The 18,291-nt window shown below is 46.4% G+C and overlaps 1 protein-coding gene across 7 annotated transcripts in view; it reads right to left on the bottom strand.

Annotated features, from left to right (window-relative positions):
* Window positions 1-6,206: 6,206 nt before the first annotated feature.
* INO80C (INO80 complex subunit C) overlaps window positions 6,207-18,291 on the bottom strand; it is a 199,107-nt gene continuing 187,022 nt past the window's right edge. For all 7 annotated transcript variants that reach the window (XM_085606851.1, XM_085606854.1, XM_085606852.1 and 4 more), the window contains one exon: window positions 6,207-6,470. In XM_085606851.1, the coding sequence (XP_085462977.1) occupies window positions 6,339-6,470 (132 nt within the window). In that variant the 3' untranslated portion in view covers window positions 6,207-6,338. The remainder of the gene's footprint in view (window positions 6,471-18,291) is intronic.

Below are 18,291 nucleotides of genomic sequence, written 5' to 3'. Positions count from 1 at the left end.
TTGTTGACTGGTCCATCTGCCCTGAGTGGTATGGTGAAGGAGGTGGGCTCCCCACCCTGTGAGAGATGCGTCGGTAGTTAGCACAACTTGTGGAAGAGGCTCTAAGAACGGTCGGCCTTTGGACAGGTTGATGGTGTTCCACCATTTCAGTGAGCGAAGTGAGCGACTGTCCACCAACACCAGATCGGTAAGTTGTCCGTGAGCTCGGTTCCACTGTTGTGCTAGACATTCCTGCAAGGGACGCATTTGAAGTCGTGTGTGTGTGGGACTATGGAGATGCATGACGCCATCATGCCTAGGAGCTGCATGAACACTCTTGCTGGAAGAGATGGATGAGTTTGAAATTGAGAGATGAGATTTTGTATACTGGCTATCCTGGCAGTGCTGGGATAAGCAATGGCTTTGGATGTATCTATGGTTGCTCGTAGATACTGATGTAAGTGGGAAGGTTGTAGATGGGATTTGGGGTAGTTGATAGTGAATCCCAAATCGTGGAGAGTTTGAATTGTGCGATGAGTGTGGAGAACGCATTTTTGGTGAGTATTGGCTTTTATGAGCCAATCGTCCAGATAGGGGAAGACATGGATCTGTTGTCTTCTGAGGTGCGCTGCCACGACTGCTAGGCACTTGGTGAACACTCTGGGTGCTGTTGTTACTCCGAATGGGAGAACTGTAAATTGATAGTGTTGCCCATCGACTACAAATCGTAGATATTTTCTGTGAGCGGGATGCATAGGGATGTGAAAGTACGCGTCCTTGAGGTCCAATGTGGCAAGGAAGTCTCCCTGTTGTAAAAGTGGGAGGACTTGTTGGAGGGTGGTCATATGAAAATGATCCGAATGTATATACTGGTTTAGTAGTCTGAGATCCAGTATGGGCCTTAGTGTTTTGTCCTTTTTGGGAATGAGGAAGTATAGGGAATATACCCCTGTTCCCTGATGTTGAAGAGGGACTGGTTCTATCGCATGTTTTTGTAACAGGGATTGAACTTCTTGTTTGAGGAGAGAGAGATGATGTGAGTAGATTGGACGTTGTTTGGGCCGTATGTTTGGGGGGGATTGTATGAGTTCGAGGCAGTAGCCAGACTGGATAATTTGTCTGACCCACCTGTCTGTGGTGATGGAAGTCCAGACAGGTAGGAATTGTTGGAGCCGCCCCCCGACTGGAGTGGAATGGTCTGGGGGGAGTGGTGGCAAGTCACTGTTTAGTGGCTGGGGAGGTGCGGGTGTTATTGTTGTTGCCCTGCCCTCGACCTTTGTTATTGTTTCCCCGATAACCTCCTCGGAAATATCATCTGTTGGGGGATGTTTGTCCTGAATTTTTAAAGGTGGATGTGGTCTCAGTTCCCGTGTTTTTGGAGCCTCCTCTATAAAAGGAGCGACGAAAGGAACCCCGGGTTTGAGGAGACTGTAGTGCTCCCATAGACTTGGCAGTTTCATTATCCTTTTTCATTTTCTCTAATGCAGTATCCACTGCAGGGCCAAATAATTGCTCTTGGTTGAAAGGTTGAGTCAGAATTGCGGTTTGAACCTCCGGTTTAAAACCGGAAATACGGAGCCAGGCATGTCGTCTGAGTAAGACGCTAGTATTGACCGCCCTAGAAGCAGTGTCTGCCGCATCTAAGGCGCATTTAATGGAGGCATTAGATATTAATTTGCCTTCTTGGATGAGGTCAGTGGCCTGGGACTTAAAGGGTTCAGGCAGATGTTGCATAAGGTCCTCAAGTTGGTCATAATGCGCCCTATCGTACCGGGCTAACAGGGCCTGGGTATTGGCAATACGCCAGTGGTTCGCCGCCTGTGCGGCGACTCGTTTGCCTGAGGCCTCTAAAAGCTTAGACTCCTTGTCCGGGGGAGGCGTTTCTCCAGTTGTCTGTGAGTTAACGCGCTTCCTGGCATTTGATACGACCAAGGAGTCTAAAGGGAGCTGGGCTTTAATGTATGCAGGGTCCTGCGGGGCTGGTCGGTACTTTTTTTCGATGCGTGGGTTGAGAACCCGAGCTCGAACAGGGTCTTTAAAGACCTCAGTGGCATGCTTTATAACCCCTTTAATCATGGGTAGTATGTGAACAGTTTTTTGTGACTGCTCAAAAGTATCGAGGAGAAAGTCCTCTTCAAGGGGGTCCGTGTGCATTGTGACGCCATGGAATGTTGCTGCCCTATTTATGAGTTGGCCAAACCCCAAATGGTCATCAGGAGGGGAGGGCTTGGAGGGGTAGGTAGTGGGGTCAGGCATGTCAGGCATTGGATAAGACCAGTCATCTACTGGTGCTGTGTCTGGAAATGTAAAAGGGTCGTTTGGATCAACAGGATCATTAAATAAGTCAGGGTCCGCCCCTCCCCTTAAGTCGTCATTATCATCCTGTGGAGGAGGTGAATGATAAGGAGGTGGTAACGGTAAAGGTAAAGGAGAAGGAGGAGGAGGAGGGGGGACGGGTCTGGAGGTAATACAGGAGAGGAAGGACGAAGTGGTGAAGTAGCACAGTCCTTTTTCCGTATGGGAGCTGGAGGAGGTGTGATGTCCGGCTTCCGTTTTTTGTATGGGACGGCAGTCACATGTCCAGTGTCGGGATTGATGTAGATCCGCTTTTGAGTAGGATCTGGGCGAAAAAGTTCATCCGGCTCCGAAGGTGGTGGTGGCGATGGCCGTTTCGGGTCTTTATGAACTTTTTTTGGTGTGGACGTAGTTTTCGGTTCCGATGGATTTTTCGGAGCCGATGGAGTTTTCGGTGCCGATGTATGTTTCGGTGCCGATGGCTTCAGTGCCGAGGGACTTTTAGGCATCGATGTCGAAGAACGTTTCGGCGCCGGTGGAGACTTCGGTGCCGAGGAACGTTTCGGTGCCGAAGGAGATTTCGGTCTTGAAGCCTGTTTCGGTGCCGATAGTGGTTTTTTCGGTGCCGAGGGTGTTAAAGGCACATGAGGTTTGCTCGAGCCCGAGCCACCTACAGGCTTAGATGTCTTCGGAGCCGGGCCCGAGGGTGGGGCTTCTGAAGAGGATTTTCGGTCGCGACTGGGCCCAGCTGGCGGAGTCTTGACCATTGTCTTTTTGGATGGGGCAGGGGCAGGGGGGGTGGTACTCACACGCTGCCCTGGAGTGATGAGGTCATCGGAATCGTCGGCCTTGGACACGATCGAGATCTTCGGTGTCATCTTCAGGAACATCCAGAGCAAAGATGTCCTCCGGTTCTGGAGCTGGTTTGGCCATAATATGGCGTCGAGCTCTTCGGTCCCGGAGGGTCTTCTTCGAACGGAAAGCGGCACAAGCTGGACAGGTCGATTCGTTGTGTTCCGGCGACAGGCAGAGGTTACAAACCTCGTGGTGGTCACTGTGGGGGAACTTCGCTCCACACTGGGGGCATTTTTTAAAGGGTGTCCTGTCCATCAGCCGCTTCCGGAACCGGTCCGAGTTGATGTCGACGTCGATGGAATGAAGATTGAAGAGTTAAATCGATTGCTTGAAGTTTTCTGCTGGAGCGGAAAAAAGTTCATCCGAACCCAATGTCGGAAAAAAACAATCTGACGATGGAGTGGATGCCCATGCGCACTGTTGTCCAGGGGAGGAGTCACCAACCTCGTGACCAAAGGCGGCTTCCGAAGACAACAACAACCTGCAATCATCCGAGCCCAACACCAGATGGCGATCTTATCCTCAGTGTGTGATCTGCAGCTCATATGCCTCGAACATGTATATTTCATTAGTCTAGTTGCTCTCATTTACGTGTTTTGATCCATGGTTTAGTTTGGGTGCTCCTCAGAACTATAGGGCAAGGAGAAAGGGGATTCCTGCATAATATTCATGTATCACTCACTATTACATTTTTCATCAAATGGTGCAAAGTATGTGACTGCTAATACCAAAATGAATAATGTTGCATATCAAGTATGCATGGCTTGCTTAGGAAAAGCTACTGAATGTCGGGAACAAAGCCGCGTATCTCATTTTTAAGGGGAAAATGTGGTTTGTAAATTTAACAAAATGTCCCATCTTATGTCCTGTTACAAGATGTATACCTTCACTGGCTGTCGGATAACATTTGGTTTGGGCAACAACTCAAAACTAAGAAATGGCAAAAGTTAAAAAGGGGTTGACTTTTCGCTGCACTCAACTCTTTAAACACCATTTGTATCTACCAGTGGTTCACCTTGTAGTATGTGCTGAGAGTGCCAGTGAGAGCTCCGATATCTAGTTGAAAGAGCTGCAGTAAGTACTAGATCCTTGTAAAGAATTGCGTGCAACACAAAACATAAAGAGGGTTATTTACCACTTAATCAGGGACTAAACGCCAACCTGAACTAATGCTTGGCCCCAGGTTTGCGTTACTTTGAAGCGTAAATCTGACCCAACTCAGTGTTACTTTGGGAAACTATTCAACAGAAATACTAAGTTGTGCTATGCACTGCTTTGCATTACTTTGTGCCAAGGGGGCATTCCATCGGTGGTACATGGGTGCTTTCATGCACCCACCTATGGGTTTTGATGTAAATCTCTATCTACGAACACTCAAAGCATTTGCAGATGTGTAAGATTTATAAAATCCCTGCCTGTAACTCCTCGTTTTTCCTACCTTGCATATGGGCTACATTGTACAACTCACATACAAGCAGGAAAAGGGTTAAATTATAGTTTTTATACTGGAAAGGTTCTCTCCTAGTTCAAGAACAATTCCTTATGGAAGGTACACACCCTTGCGCTATGGCACAAGGATGTGTCCGTTAGTACATAGTACCCTAAAGTCTTTACACATTCCTGGCACAATATTTTACCTGCACAAAATATCAGAGAAAAAATATTATCGAGGACAAAAATATTGTGAAGGTAAGCAAACTTTAACCACACTTAAGGCGTGTATCATCAAGGTACATATCTCATTGCACTTAACTACACATATAAGTATAGATTTACTATTCTTACCATCTTGATATTTTGGTCCTCAATATTTTTGACACAATATTCTGTTCACATGATATCCGAGAGAATATAGAGAACATTTTTTACCTATTTTAGCACACTGTAGGCTGCAGTTAAGAGGAAAACAACATCATATCTTACTAGGTATGGTGCTGCTCTGCTCTCTCCCTTTCTCGCAATGCAGTTGCGATGCTGCGTTACGTGCAGTTTTTTAAAAATCAGGCTTAGTGTATATCTTTCTCAACAAATGGTATCAATGTAGTAATATTCACATGGTCAAGTGCCTTTGATGGCTGTGCAGACATCCACTCAATGTCCATTTATAAGTCTACGTGATATCATAATACACAAGCATGAGGTTTATAGCCACATTCTTGGTAGTTGCACTGTCAAACCAGACCTAAAAATCTGTCTGCGAAACATATTGTTACCAAGGGGCATATCAGCAAGCGGCAGCGATAATTATCGCTGGCTGCGTTTAGCGTGCATAATCCTAATGCCGCCTATCGCCAGATTCTATCGCCCGGTCAGCGCAACATTTACAACGCGCATCGCCGAGGCGATAGAAATCCCGGCAAAAGCGGCGATAAGCGGCAATATCGCAGGATTACCTGCGATAAAAAACAGCGTTAGAGAAAACATTGCTGATAGGGAGAGGTGGATTTAGCATAACAATCCACCTCCCATGATAAACCTGGCTAAATCGGAAAATTATCAGGAGTAAGAAACCGGCGATATAGCCGGTTAGCGCTGGATTTAATGTCGCTAAGCTGGTTAGCGATTGCCTTGATGATAGGGAGAACCTTTGTTAGCGATTATTTTTGCGGTATTTCACACGGGAATGCCTACCTCGCATCTCATTGGCGATGCGAGGCGATAAGATAATGGGCGCTAAGGCATGGATTCACGCGTTAGCGTGTCCATGCTGATAGGGCGTTAAAATTATCGCCGCTTTTCGCCCGAAAACGGGCACAAAAGTGGCTATAATTTTAATGCCGGCACTTGATGATATGCCCCTAAGTCTTTAAAATATACATAAAGTGGATGGTAGCTCCATCCAGAGGAGTATTACACCACATAGCATGAGGTGAGAGTGTATCATTCCGACTGCCAGGGAGTACTTCCATTATTCCAATAGAAGCACGAGGGACCGTTTTTACTATGACAAAAACAGCATGATGATTGTGTATATATATCACACACATTCAAATCTATAACTCTTATATGTATTCTAGACCACAAGAGTAACGATACACAAAATCTACTTCGGTAAGAAATACTAAAAAACATTCTGATTGATGAAAGTATTTCATTTAATAATAAAATGTTATTATACATAAGGAAGAGTATGCGCTCCTTTCTTGTCAATCATATCTAATATTAGCCAGAATTATTCTCAAAGATTATTCTTTTTGGCCTTAAGACTTCTATGGAACTACACTGGTTGCTTTCCTTAAGGCAAGATAACCTGTAATAACATCTGTTGGGAGCATACGGATATAATTAAATTCTTCAATTGTACTGTATCTCAATTTGCTTTGAGGGTCCGTGTAATTTGCCTGAAAAAAAAAAAAAAGAAACATTATTTCACATTTTATGGCTACGAATAAAAAGTCTTCAACATCACATTATAATAGAGACAATAACAGACATAAAAATAAAGTTAAAAAATCGTACACTGCTCTGGAGATTCTGAATTTATTGCAACTCCCAGTTGAGGGAAAATAAGCCCCTCTCATCGATTAAATAAACATCTGGCTGGTACAGCATGATGATAGTACAGTACTCGTACCATGTTCTTCTAGTAGATGTTTCCCTCAAGACCATTTAGATCTTATGCGAAGGAAACTGAATAACTGACACACTAATTCACTCATTGCGAGAATAGAGTATAAGTAGAGACTAGACATTCTCCTTGCACCTCACTTGGACCTCTCTGAAGCAGAGACTCAGGTAAAGAGACTCTTAGTGGTGTGACCAACATAAATAATGATAACTCCAGTAGAGAACCTAAAATCTGGTTGAAAATCCTCGTTTATGGTCAGGGTTCATTTAGGACTCTTTTGGTAAATGATAAAACTGTATCATATTCCATCGTATGAGGATAGTTACCAGCGGAGGCCACGAAAGCTGTGTTTGACCAATGTGGCAAGGTTCGAGTTAAAACTAGATCCTGGATAGTCTTTCCGCTAGAAAGATGCTGAAGATGCATCTACCACTGTGGTCGATCTGGTACTCTTAGTTACAAGCAAAGCTTAAGCTACATGGATACCTTTATGGTACCTCTATTCCTCTTAGTCCGTACGCTCTTTCCTTTTAACAGAATATGGGTACATTGCCACCAAGTGGTGGGACAAGAAACTACTTCTGGTACTGTTACGTCATATCTTTACAGGCCAGTACCACACACGCATTCATGAATCAAATGTGGCATGCCCCAATCCTGTGTGCAAGCACCGATGCATCAACCAATCAGTGTGAGTTTTGTGGTCAAAGGCTGAGGGGTCAGAAGGTCATTAATAATGGCAAATAAGTGCTAGGAGTAATCATGAAGGTAACTTTCCCCTACTATTACATTCGGACTCTTTCCCATTCTCAACTTGTTGGCAGATTCCACTGCAACTCAGACTGAAAAAGAGAGGAAAAAAGGAACATTGGGCAGTTTAGGCATATGTAAACCTGTTGTGTAGAACATCATGGTGAAATTTTGCATAGGTACAGAGAAAGCAATGGATAGATGTATGCAATGCATTTCCGGCGCTACATATTCTGAGTATATGAAGCCCATCCTCCATGCAGGCAGAGTGTAGCAATGTGTGGCACAAGATGTTCTACATATGAGCAGCCTTTATCATTATCTTCTTAACACCTGAATTGTTGGTCATCAAAAGTTAGATCCATAGTGGTAATAAGCAGTGCTTTAAATGGGAAAAAATAAGTGCAGGTACTCAATAAATAGAGGTGTGGCAAGTGGGCGGGGCTAGGGGCGGGGCTAATGGCAAGATATGATCATGCATGACTTCTGCACCAGTTGCAGCACATGTTAAAACACACAAGAAATTTGTTTATGTCAATAAAACAGATTAACTCATTACACATATTGAAAGCCATGGTGGCACTTTCACCCAAATGGTCGCTGTGCACCTGATTGACAGTGCAGGGTCTGTCTAGAGACCCTGTCAATCACAGCGTGAAACAAGCCCTCTCAAGGCCCAGCAGTTTGGGGACATTCAAATGGGCGCTGCTGGATTCTTCACCAGCAACTCTGTAAAAGGCTACTTCAAGGCTTGGTTAATTGCATGCTCCTCGGAAGCAGAGCGGAATTTGCACTGCACTGGAGGAGAAACCCAGCCTCAGCCTGACGTCGATCAGGGTACCGGTACTCTTCCTGGCTACAGAGAAGTGCCAGTACTCAGTACCGGCCCATTTAAAGCACTGGTAATAAGGGAAAAGAGCAAAGCATGCCTAACTTCCAGACTAATTTCTCCAGAGTTAAGGAAGCATGAGGAAGAGTGGAAAAATGTCAGAAGGAAACCTCAAAGCATGAGTTCTCAGATCACATGCTCTCTATCAAATATCATTACAGGTTTAAAGATGCGAAAGCGAGCAGCAAGCCTTTTGTGACAGCCAGCACAATATACATTTGCCATATAAATATCTTAGGTGACTGAAGCAAACGGATAAAACGGCTAAAGCGTTAGCCTGGACATACCTGTAGGGCATCTGATTAGTGGAAATAGTCAGGAGACAGCTGATGGGTCTTATGCATCTATGTCATCTGTCAAAAGGTACAACTCCCCAGATCTGTTCGGGCATGCCACAAGGCATGGTTGTAGGAAAGTAGGAACTGCTTCTCATAGTTACCCCCACTTTTTGCTTGATGTTTCACTGTTTTTTACTAGTCAGACTGGGGTCCTGATTAAGGGAGAGAGCAGATTGACTGGGATTCACCTAAATTGTGATGCATGTACTTTGGTACACTCCATATTGGATACTGGGGTACTCTTATCAGTCCCTAGTATATGGTACCCACGTACCCAGGGCATAGGTACCCCAGAGACCTCCCATGGACTGAAGCATGTATTATGCCACCCATGATAGGCCATAAAATAAATGGATCTACAGGTCTGCTACTGCAACCTGTGTAAGCTGGTGCTTGCACCACTAACCTTAGATATAGGTTCACTATATCTATTGGTCACTACACTTAAAACTTATAAGTCCCCCCTATAGCAGGCCTTAAAACCCAGCACCCTGTCTTCAGGATTGTTATGTGAGAGGCTGCCCCTGCATGAGCAGAGCCTCTCTGCAGCCTTCGGACATCATTCTCACAGCTTGTCTGTGACTCAGCTGGACATATAGGTAGAGGTGCATTATAACCTCCCGGTGAATGCTATCTTGAAAACGGCTGCATAGAAACATATTGCGTTTGGTATCAAACACCGGTGTGGAGGTATGATTCGAGGGTAACAGGTGTGGGAGGTATGATTCCACCCTTCAGAAGCAAGCTTCGTGGGGACACTGGTCTATCCGGTGCCAGCCTTCTCGACCCGGACAGCACAAAATGGATGCTGCCGACCAGAGACACAGTTCTGCCCTCCTGTTGCTTAGCCAAGTTTGAGCAGGGGAAGGTAGCACAACAGGCATCCTGTCACAGGGAGGTGTGACCACCTCCCAGACAGGATTTAGTGTATTGGGGCTGGGTGGGTGCACTCCGAGTGCCTGAAAGTCTGCACTGGGGGCACATTTGGTGTCCAGCTCAAACCAGTTCTGGGCGCCATTGGCTCCAGCTCTGGGGTGAAACTGGACGAAGGACATGGGTGTAACCACCCCTCTGTCCTGCCCCTCCCCAAGGAGGGTCTCCAGAGTCTGTCTAACCCTCTCCCGTGGGTACAAAAGAGCTTACCTGGCTGTAAGACCTTAGATTTTACAGGGACAAGATTCTACAAGAAGAAACCACTGACCTTCGATCGTCTGGACACTCCGGACTTCGCTGGACTTCGTCTGGGCCCGACTGAGTCTACCTCTCCGTTCAAAGCTTTGTCTGTGCTATTGTTCCATACAAGCTCCGTGCAAGACCTGCGGTGCACTAAGGACGACTGAAGAATCTCCCTTGGAGTGAAGGAGTCACTGCCCTGCAACTGCAGGCACCAGAACGCAACTGACCAGTCTGCTGCTCCTGAGCTCCTGTGACCTCCTGTGTTGCGGAAATCTTCGGAGGTGGGTTTCTGAAGGTCCCTGAGATCGATCTGCCCTCTCAGCAAGTTTGAGGACAGTATCCGTCGTGGAGACTGCATAACCCAAACCCCTGTGCACCGCGTCCATTTGCAGTTGCATATGCTTGTTGTTAATTCCCGAGCTTATCCGGACTTCGCTGGACTTCGTCTGGGCCCGACTGAGTCTACCTCTCCGTTCAAAGCTTTGTCTGTGCTATTGTTCCATACAAGCTCCGTGCAAGACCTGCGGTGCACTAAGGACAACTGAAGAATCTCCCTTGGAGTGAAGGAGTCACTGCCCTGCAACTGCAGGCACCATAACGCAACTGACCAGTCTGCTGCTCCTGAGCTCCTGTGACCTCCTGTGTTGCGGAAATCTTCGGAGGTGGGTTTCTGAAGGTCCCTGAGATCGATCTGCCCTCTCAGCAAGTTTGAGGACAGTATCCGTCGCGGGGACTGCATAACCCAAACCCCTGTGCACCGCGTCCATTTGCAGTTGCATATGCTTGTTGTTAATTCCCGAGCTTATGCATTGGACTCCATGTTGTCCTGACCCTGAGCAGTATTTGTGCGAGGAGGCTGGAGTTCTTTGGTACAGAGTGCTCCATAGGCTAGTACTTAGCAATCTTGCTCGAGGTCCCCTCGCGACTCCTGGTTCTTGACCCTCAGGGGGACCCACAGGCCAATCTTGAATTCTGTTGGGCTTCCCTTGTTGCTCCAGACGTGCCCGGACTCCCCATTGCTTGGTGAGTCTCCTGGACCTTTCTGTCAACACTGTAACCTGCTTGACCTTCCTGTGTGGGTTGCTTTTGCCAAGACTTGTTGGTGCTCCAGCCAGACACCGACCCCTCAGCACTCACGTCCTTCAAGGGACAGCTCACCTCCGGCTCCTGGTCGTCCTCGACGTCTCCTGGTCCTCGTGGCTGCAGAGTCAAGCATCCCTTCTTCGCACCTGAAGCACCAGACATCGGTGGGCATCCGTCTACCGAGCCCCTGGTCACCCTGCAGTGACCCAGACTCTGTCCCCTCTGCTTTCAGGTTCCTTCCTTCCAGAATCCAGGCTTGGAATCCTCCGGACCCTCTTCACCTTCACGGCAGCAGTACTTCTTCACAGCTCTCCAATGAAAACGACGGCAGTTTCCAACACCACTCCAGACCTATGCACCCAGCTCCTCTGGGATAGGTAACTCGGGGAACTACGGTATCCACGGTATGAGTGGCTCTCCAACCTCCTAAGAGGACTTCGGGCAAACCCTTTGGAACTTAAAAGGGTCCATAAACTTTAAAACTGTAACCGCAACTTTCCAATAGAATTGTACGGAGCCCGCGGTCGTGTTAGCACACTGCACCCGTCCTCCGTGGGGTCCCCGTCTACTCACATTGGGTTGTTCCATGGGGTCCCAACGATTCCACGTGCTCTAGACTGTGTCTTGACTCAAGTCGTGATTGTTATACCACTATTTTAGTATATGGTTTGGTCTCCCCCTGGAGCCCACTGTGTATTGTGCTACTTACAACTGTTCTATTGATCTCGTATTGTGTCTTTGTGTTCTATCTTTGTGTAGAGGGTAGTAGAGAGGGTTATATTAATAAATACATATTTTTATATAAACACTGTGTGGTTCTCCTTTCATTTAGTCATTTAGGAGATGATAATCTGGTAAAACAAGCTGCTTTACATTCCTTCAAGATTAAGCCTGAAGGCTGTTCTCCACACCTACCACTAGGATATCTTTCTAAAGGTTACCTTTGACCTCATACATCATAAGGATCATTTGGACTGGTGCCAGGTGCCCAATTAAATGAGTGGACAGCATATACCAGGCCAACTTCTCACAAAGGTTATGAACCATAAGCAGGATGCTTGTAGTTCCCAAGCTTCTGGAGCCCTTAGGCCGTCTTCACAAATGAAAAGACTCATGCATCTGGTATTTATCCTCACTTCCATTACTGAACTAAAGTCCCCAATATGCAACCTCTTGCAAGGAAGTTGCCAGAGGGATTGATCCTTGGGAGCATTGCCCTAAATGCCAACATTAAGCAGAGAGAGTAAATTACCAGTACCAGCTTCTGAATCTGGTCTGCTGTCAGTTCAGACAAGAGGTTAAGGTGCCTGGAGTGGTTTTCCTGAAGAAACACCAGTGTTTTGCAGGTGAACTAGCATTAGGGGCAGCTACACAGCTACTGGAAGACGAGGGATCTAAACAATCTAGCCTTCAGCTTCGTACCCAAGAGCTTACAAGAAGGTCTCAGAGCTGGAGACTGTGGACCGTATTGAGTTGAGCTTGCATTAGGATACAAGGGGTACCTAAAGGAGTGTTCCTAAATTCTCATACTGATGCGATTGATCAGGCAAGCTAATCTGGCATGCCTTGATGCCCACTTTCCTTTACTGAGAACACTGATCCCAGCGAAGAGCACCAGTACACAAAATACACATGAGGGCCTGTAACTGCACATGTAAATTCAGCAGAAACTCCGGAAACTCGAAGATCTGGACATGAAAGGATGGCCTCACAGTCACTAGCTGGATGCGGGGTGTGCTTTGCACTTGGAGAGTAAGATGAACATGATGACTGCATACGTCCTATTTCAGAGAGGGAGACACATGGCTGGACAGTTGCTTTGTGTTTCATACTGCAGATGCACTTTGCCTTCACCAAGCCTTTGTCAAAGTCCTCCCCATCTTAGTTTCCTTCAAGGGAAATTACATTTGATTGAAAGAGGGAGGGGGTAGAGTCGCTGTTAGACCTGGCACCATTGGCGTGGGTCTCCCTTCCATTTTTTGCTGTTGTCTCTGACGTTTTTGCTGGTTTTAGATGCTCTGCTAATCAGGGAGCACTTGCACTGTGGCACTATGTTAAAATTGATGTATGGATTAGTGACTCCATGATTGGCTTGTTTGGTTTACTTATCAGACCCTAGTATAGTGCACTGCGTGTGTCCAGGGCTTGTAAATGAAATGCTGCTGGGTGGCTTGCAGCACTGATTGTGCCACCCACCGGAGCTTGTAAAGTGTGTCTCAGGCCTGCCATTGCAGAGCCTGTGTGCAGTCTGGTTCTGCCATGTTGACTTGGCAAGTGCACCCACTTGCCAGTCCCCAAACCTTCCCTTTTCCACATGTCAGACACCCCTAAGGTAGGCCCAAGGGCAGGGTGCAGTGTATTTGAAAGGTAGGATATGCCCTGATGTGTGTGGCATGTCCTGATAGTGAATAACAGCCTTTTTCGTTTTTCACTATTGCAAGGCTACCTGTTCCCATAGGCCAGAATGGGAAGTTTGATTATAACATCTTATAATCCTAACTGACTCAGGGAACTAGGTAGAAATTCGAGTTTAGTATGCCTGAAGTCAGAATGATAAAATACATATTTTAGTGAAGTAGGTTTTAACATTCTGTGTTTGAAAATACCACGTTTAGAAAGAAGGTATTTTCTTGCCTAACAATCCAAGCCTGCCTCTGCTAGATTGTGTATTCCCTGTCTGGTTTCTGAGTGACAGGGGCTGGGAGGTCTCCAAGAGACAGGATGAGTCAGCACAAGGCTGAATAGACCTAGCTGCATGAGGAGTGGTGGAAGGAGTAGCACTTGGGCCTGAATAGGGCTGTGCCTGCCTTCCACAACGCTGGCTTCACCTCTTGTGGTGTGTCTGATGACCCTGGCCCACACTGTCAAATGAAAGAAGGAGTCCGGTAAACAAAGTGCTCCAGGACTGCACAGAACTGGTTTGGACTAGGTACAGACACTCTATGCCTTCAGAGACAAAGGATTTTGGTGTATAAAAGGGGGGACCCAGACCCCAGAACTTTAGATCACTTCTGGGAATCAAGACGACACTTTGCTGAGGAGAAGAACCAGGAAGCTGAAGGAGGAGACTGCCCCTGTGCTGTGGGTTTGGCAATGAAGCAAGCACTGCAGGCCAACCCCCAAAGAATAGGACTGAGTGTGTTTTTCATCAACTTGCAGAAGAGCTCCACGGGCTTGAACTTGAGCTTGCCACCTGCCTGAAGTCTCATGGATACAAGACTTCACCAACCAGCTCCCCCCTGAATTCTCTTGCTGGGAATTGAAGTGCCTGCTGTTGTGCTGGGCCTTCTGAGAGAGACTGCGTGTCGCTGGGACCTGGAAGCGCGACTCAACGATGAGATGCGTGACGCCGCCGCAGCAGTTGCCGTTGCCTCGCCACGGAAGCGTGCCGCCGCTGCCACTGTCGCCATCGCATCGCCGAAGCGCGGCGCATCCCCGGAGAAGCGTGCCGCAGCCGCATCACCGGAGAAGTGAGTCGCAGCCACATCACCGGAGAAGTGAGTCGCAGGGTCTGTCGTAGCTCCAAAGATCGAGTTGCCGCACGGCCGTCAGACGTGCATGCATCGCCTCAACGTTGTCGCATCGTCAGCAAGACGCCATTTTGTCGCATCGCACCGGAGAAGAGTATCGCATCGAGGCGCCATCTTTTCACATTGTACCGGAGAGCAGTAAGAAACCGACGCATCATCTCCCCACACAGTAAGGAAGCGAGCATCAACTCCCCTGCGCAGCAGTAAGGAACCAACGCACCCACTCCCCTGAGTGTAAGGAACCGACGCATCACCTTCTCTGCGACCCTTTTATTTGCACTGCGTTACGCAACCAAGGTACTTTGAGAGTAAAGTGTCGCATTTACAATCTTAAGAGAACTGAGCTATTTTCGTAATATTTTAGTCTATTTTAGAGTACAGTATTGTGGAATTTTGTCATTTGGTCTTGTGATAAATCTATATAAAGAATACTTATTTTTATAATACAACCTGTGTGGTGTCCATCTGTATTGTTGTCACTGTGTTACTGTATGTGATCACAAAGGCTTTACACACTGCCTCTGAGATAAGTCTGCCTGCTTGTGCCAAGCTACCAAGGGGGCGAGCGGGGGTTATTTTAGGCGTGCAGCCACTTACCCGGATTAGACGCAAGGGTCCCTATTTATTTGGCAGCGGTAGGTACTTTTGACCAGAAAGCTCCAAATCTAACAGTCGCTCTGCCAGCAGCAGTGAGTCGTGGTAGTGCAATCGGTCTGGAGGGCAGAAGTGTTGTGAATAAGGAATCTCTGCAGTGTATCTACTTACTTAAGGCACAGTATTTAAGAGTAAGCCTAGGCTAAATGTATAGTTGTTACAATCCAAAGGCAAAAATAAGAAGAATACTGCCTCAGCGATGGGAGGAAAAATCAGCCCTCCATCTACATTACAACTTTTGTGGAATCAAGCTGTACTACAACAACAAGTCTTTCCCGTCCCCAAATCTTCAAATGCATATTGATACCAGATCGTTTTCGCCCTCTCCTTTGTCTAAACAAAGCGAATACCTAAGTTAAAATATTCCAGTCACCAATTATTCTCAAAGTCGAACCCAAAATAATGATTCATCAGGTATGGAATTATTAGATCTAATGGAGCATAAAGAGACAATTCAAGTATCACATCTATCTCACAGGAGGGAGCTTGCAGATTCTATCATCACGGTACGCAGAGTAATGCTGGATAGGGATGGACAGAAAACCCTGGGCGGGAGATTGCTTGGTGGTTAATTTTAATTACTCCTGGCTAGCTGGCAAACTTACTTGTTGCTGCCCCTCGATTGACAGCACGTACACCAGGGATAGTTGCCCTGCCTTTGGGTTTCTTTTACAGACCAGGTAGTTTAACGTACAATTAGATTTTCATCACCCTGTTGGGGGTACTGTCCAGTTAATGACCAACTTGCACCTTGGCCATCCCCCGTTGTGCCCATTTCCAATAGATCCTTTCCTTCGAGTGGTTTGTAGTCCTGCGATTGACTGGATTTAAGTGATTCTTCCAGGCCTCGTGGGGCCCATGTTTCTCCAGTAGTTCCATCTCAGCACTCAAAGGGCCTTATGTTTCTGTTTTGGAATATTGTGGGTTTCTCCTCAAAGTTTAGCGACCCAAGGTGTGTGCAATTTGTTAAATCTTTTTACATAATTTGTCTGCAAGATACATGGGAAATTGAAAACCTCTTCTTTCTTGAGGGATACATGACTTACTTTGAACCTGCTGTTCCCTTAATAGGAGGAAGGGTGAGGGGGGGGGGGAAGGGCTTTATTCAATTCTAAAAAACATAATTAAGTGCTTACATCTTGGACCTCAATTTGCATGTGGGCACAAAGCAGGGAATACGGTTTTCATTGCCTAGTTGTTTTCCAACGGTTCTAATCAATTTTTTATAATAGTAAGCAGGGTAGCTCAGAGTTTTTTTTTTAGTTTCTCACCTAGATTGTGTTTTGAACTCCATCTCAGCTAAGGGGGATGGCCATTCTCAAATCATCCTTCTTGTAGGTGATTTTAATTGTCATTTATGTAACCCTCCTCTAGACGGCAACGCCTTAACTTACAGTTATCTGTTGAGAGATGGTCAACAGACACCTTGTACACACAAAGGAAGGGTGGGAGCTCAACGAGCTCTATCCAGTAGCGCGTGAGCTACTGTAGCTCTCCAGCTACCTCTGAGTAGTTCACCTGTGTGCAGCCCAGGTTATTAAATTAAAAAGCATTTGCCTGGTTGAAATAATATGCATATAAAAAAATGAGATTATACAACACTAATAATATCAGTAGCAGAGTTTTATATAGCGCAAACTTGACCTGAATCGGGTATCAGAGAGCTTTACATAGCACCTGTTGCATTACATGAAGACACATTCATTTTTGTTAGGCGTGGGGAGTTTAAGTGATTTGCCCAGAATCACAGGATGTTCAGAGTCATTGCCGAGACTCGAACCCAGTTCCCCAAACTCGAGGTCGACCGCCCTAGCCATTAGGCCAACTCCTCTCCCCAATTGAATATAAGTAGCTCTCAGGACAGAAAAGGTTGGAGACCACTGTCTTAGATTCTCATAATTTGGGTTTCAGTATGGAGAAACTGGTAAACTCTTTGTACCCAGTAATTTGCCAGACTTTAAAAGGAAGTGGCTATAGTTAATTTATTAACTTTATATTTGTCTCAGAGCCATTATATTTGCTTATTTCTCATTTTAACATTATTTTTAGCCCTTTTAGTGATCACAACCCATTATCCTTTACCTTGTATATTGCCATGGTCCCTAAACCACAGTCATGGAGGGCTCTAACGAGGCTACCTGCTGTTGGCCAGGGGAGAAGGTTGAAATGGTCTCTGGCGGAACCTCAGCACCTCCAAGCTTCCCTCTTTGCAACTTGTTTGACAGCATCCAATATCTTCCTCATCACTGCGTGAAATCAACATGTTTTGATAGTGAGTCAAAGGCATAGCCCTGGGGTTTGTAAATTAATGGCTGTTACGGCATCTATTGTTGAGGAGTCACAAACCCCTAAATGGTTTTATCGGGATTGCTCGAGAACACTGAGCCACCTGAAAGTGGCCTTGAAGCAGTCACTGAGGGACAGGCACCTAGTTAAGGATTGTAGCGGGCTTATAAGCAGGCTCAAATGACGCACAAGCATAACCTTAAAGAATCAGCCTGGGAGGAGCTCTGTCCAGCCTGTGAGATGGGGGACAGCTCTCTCTATGAGAGAGTAGTTAACAGGCCTTGCTTTGCGGAGGGCTCTGGCCCGCTCTTATGCCATCACATCCCAGAACACCAGTGTTTGCATCATTTTGAGGGCATTTATATTAGGAGTGGTGGGGGTGTTACAACCCCATTGTACCTTTCACAGTTAGTAACCGAGTGTTCTTCACCCTAGAGGAAGTCACACAAGGCATTCTTGCCTTGTCTAGCAATAAGGCCCAGGGCGCTGACAGTATTCTGCCAGATCTGTTTGAAGCAAACATAGAAGTCTGGGGCCCAATCTTAACGCAGGTCTTGAATGCAGCTGCACAGGAGGGGTCGTTACCCTCATGGGCCACTGCCATGATCGTTCCCATTTTTAAGAAGGGGCACAAAGAGAACCCACAATGTTATCGACCAATATCTCTATTGGATGCAACTGTCAAGGTATTGGAAAGGGTGATTCTAAATAGGTTGGGCATCTTGGCAGAAGAAAACAATATTCTGAGCGATGTGCAATATGATTTTATGGTGGGGAGGTTGACTTCAGATCAATGTCTTAACCTCCATCCAATCATTAATAAATTCACAGTGGACTGTCTGACTCTTTACATCTAGCATTTATGGACTTTACGTCCACATTTGATAG

This window comes from Triturus cristatus, chromosome 5_2, assembly GCF_964204655.1.
Source record: "Triturus cristatus chromosome 5_2, aTriCri1.1, whole genome shotgun sequence".
Classification (NCBI taxonomy): Eukaryota; Metazoa; Chordata; class Amphibia; order Caudata; family Salamandridae; genus Triturus; species Triturus cristatus.
Note: the sequence above shows the minus strand (reverse complement) of the source record. Positions and strands in the feature narration are given on the sequence as shown.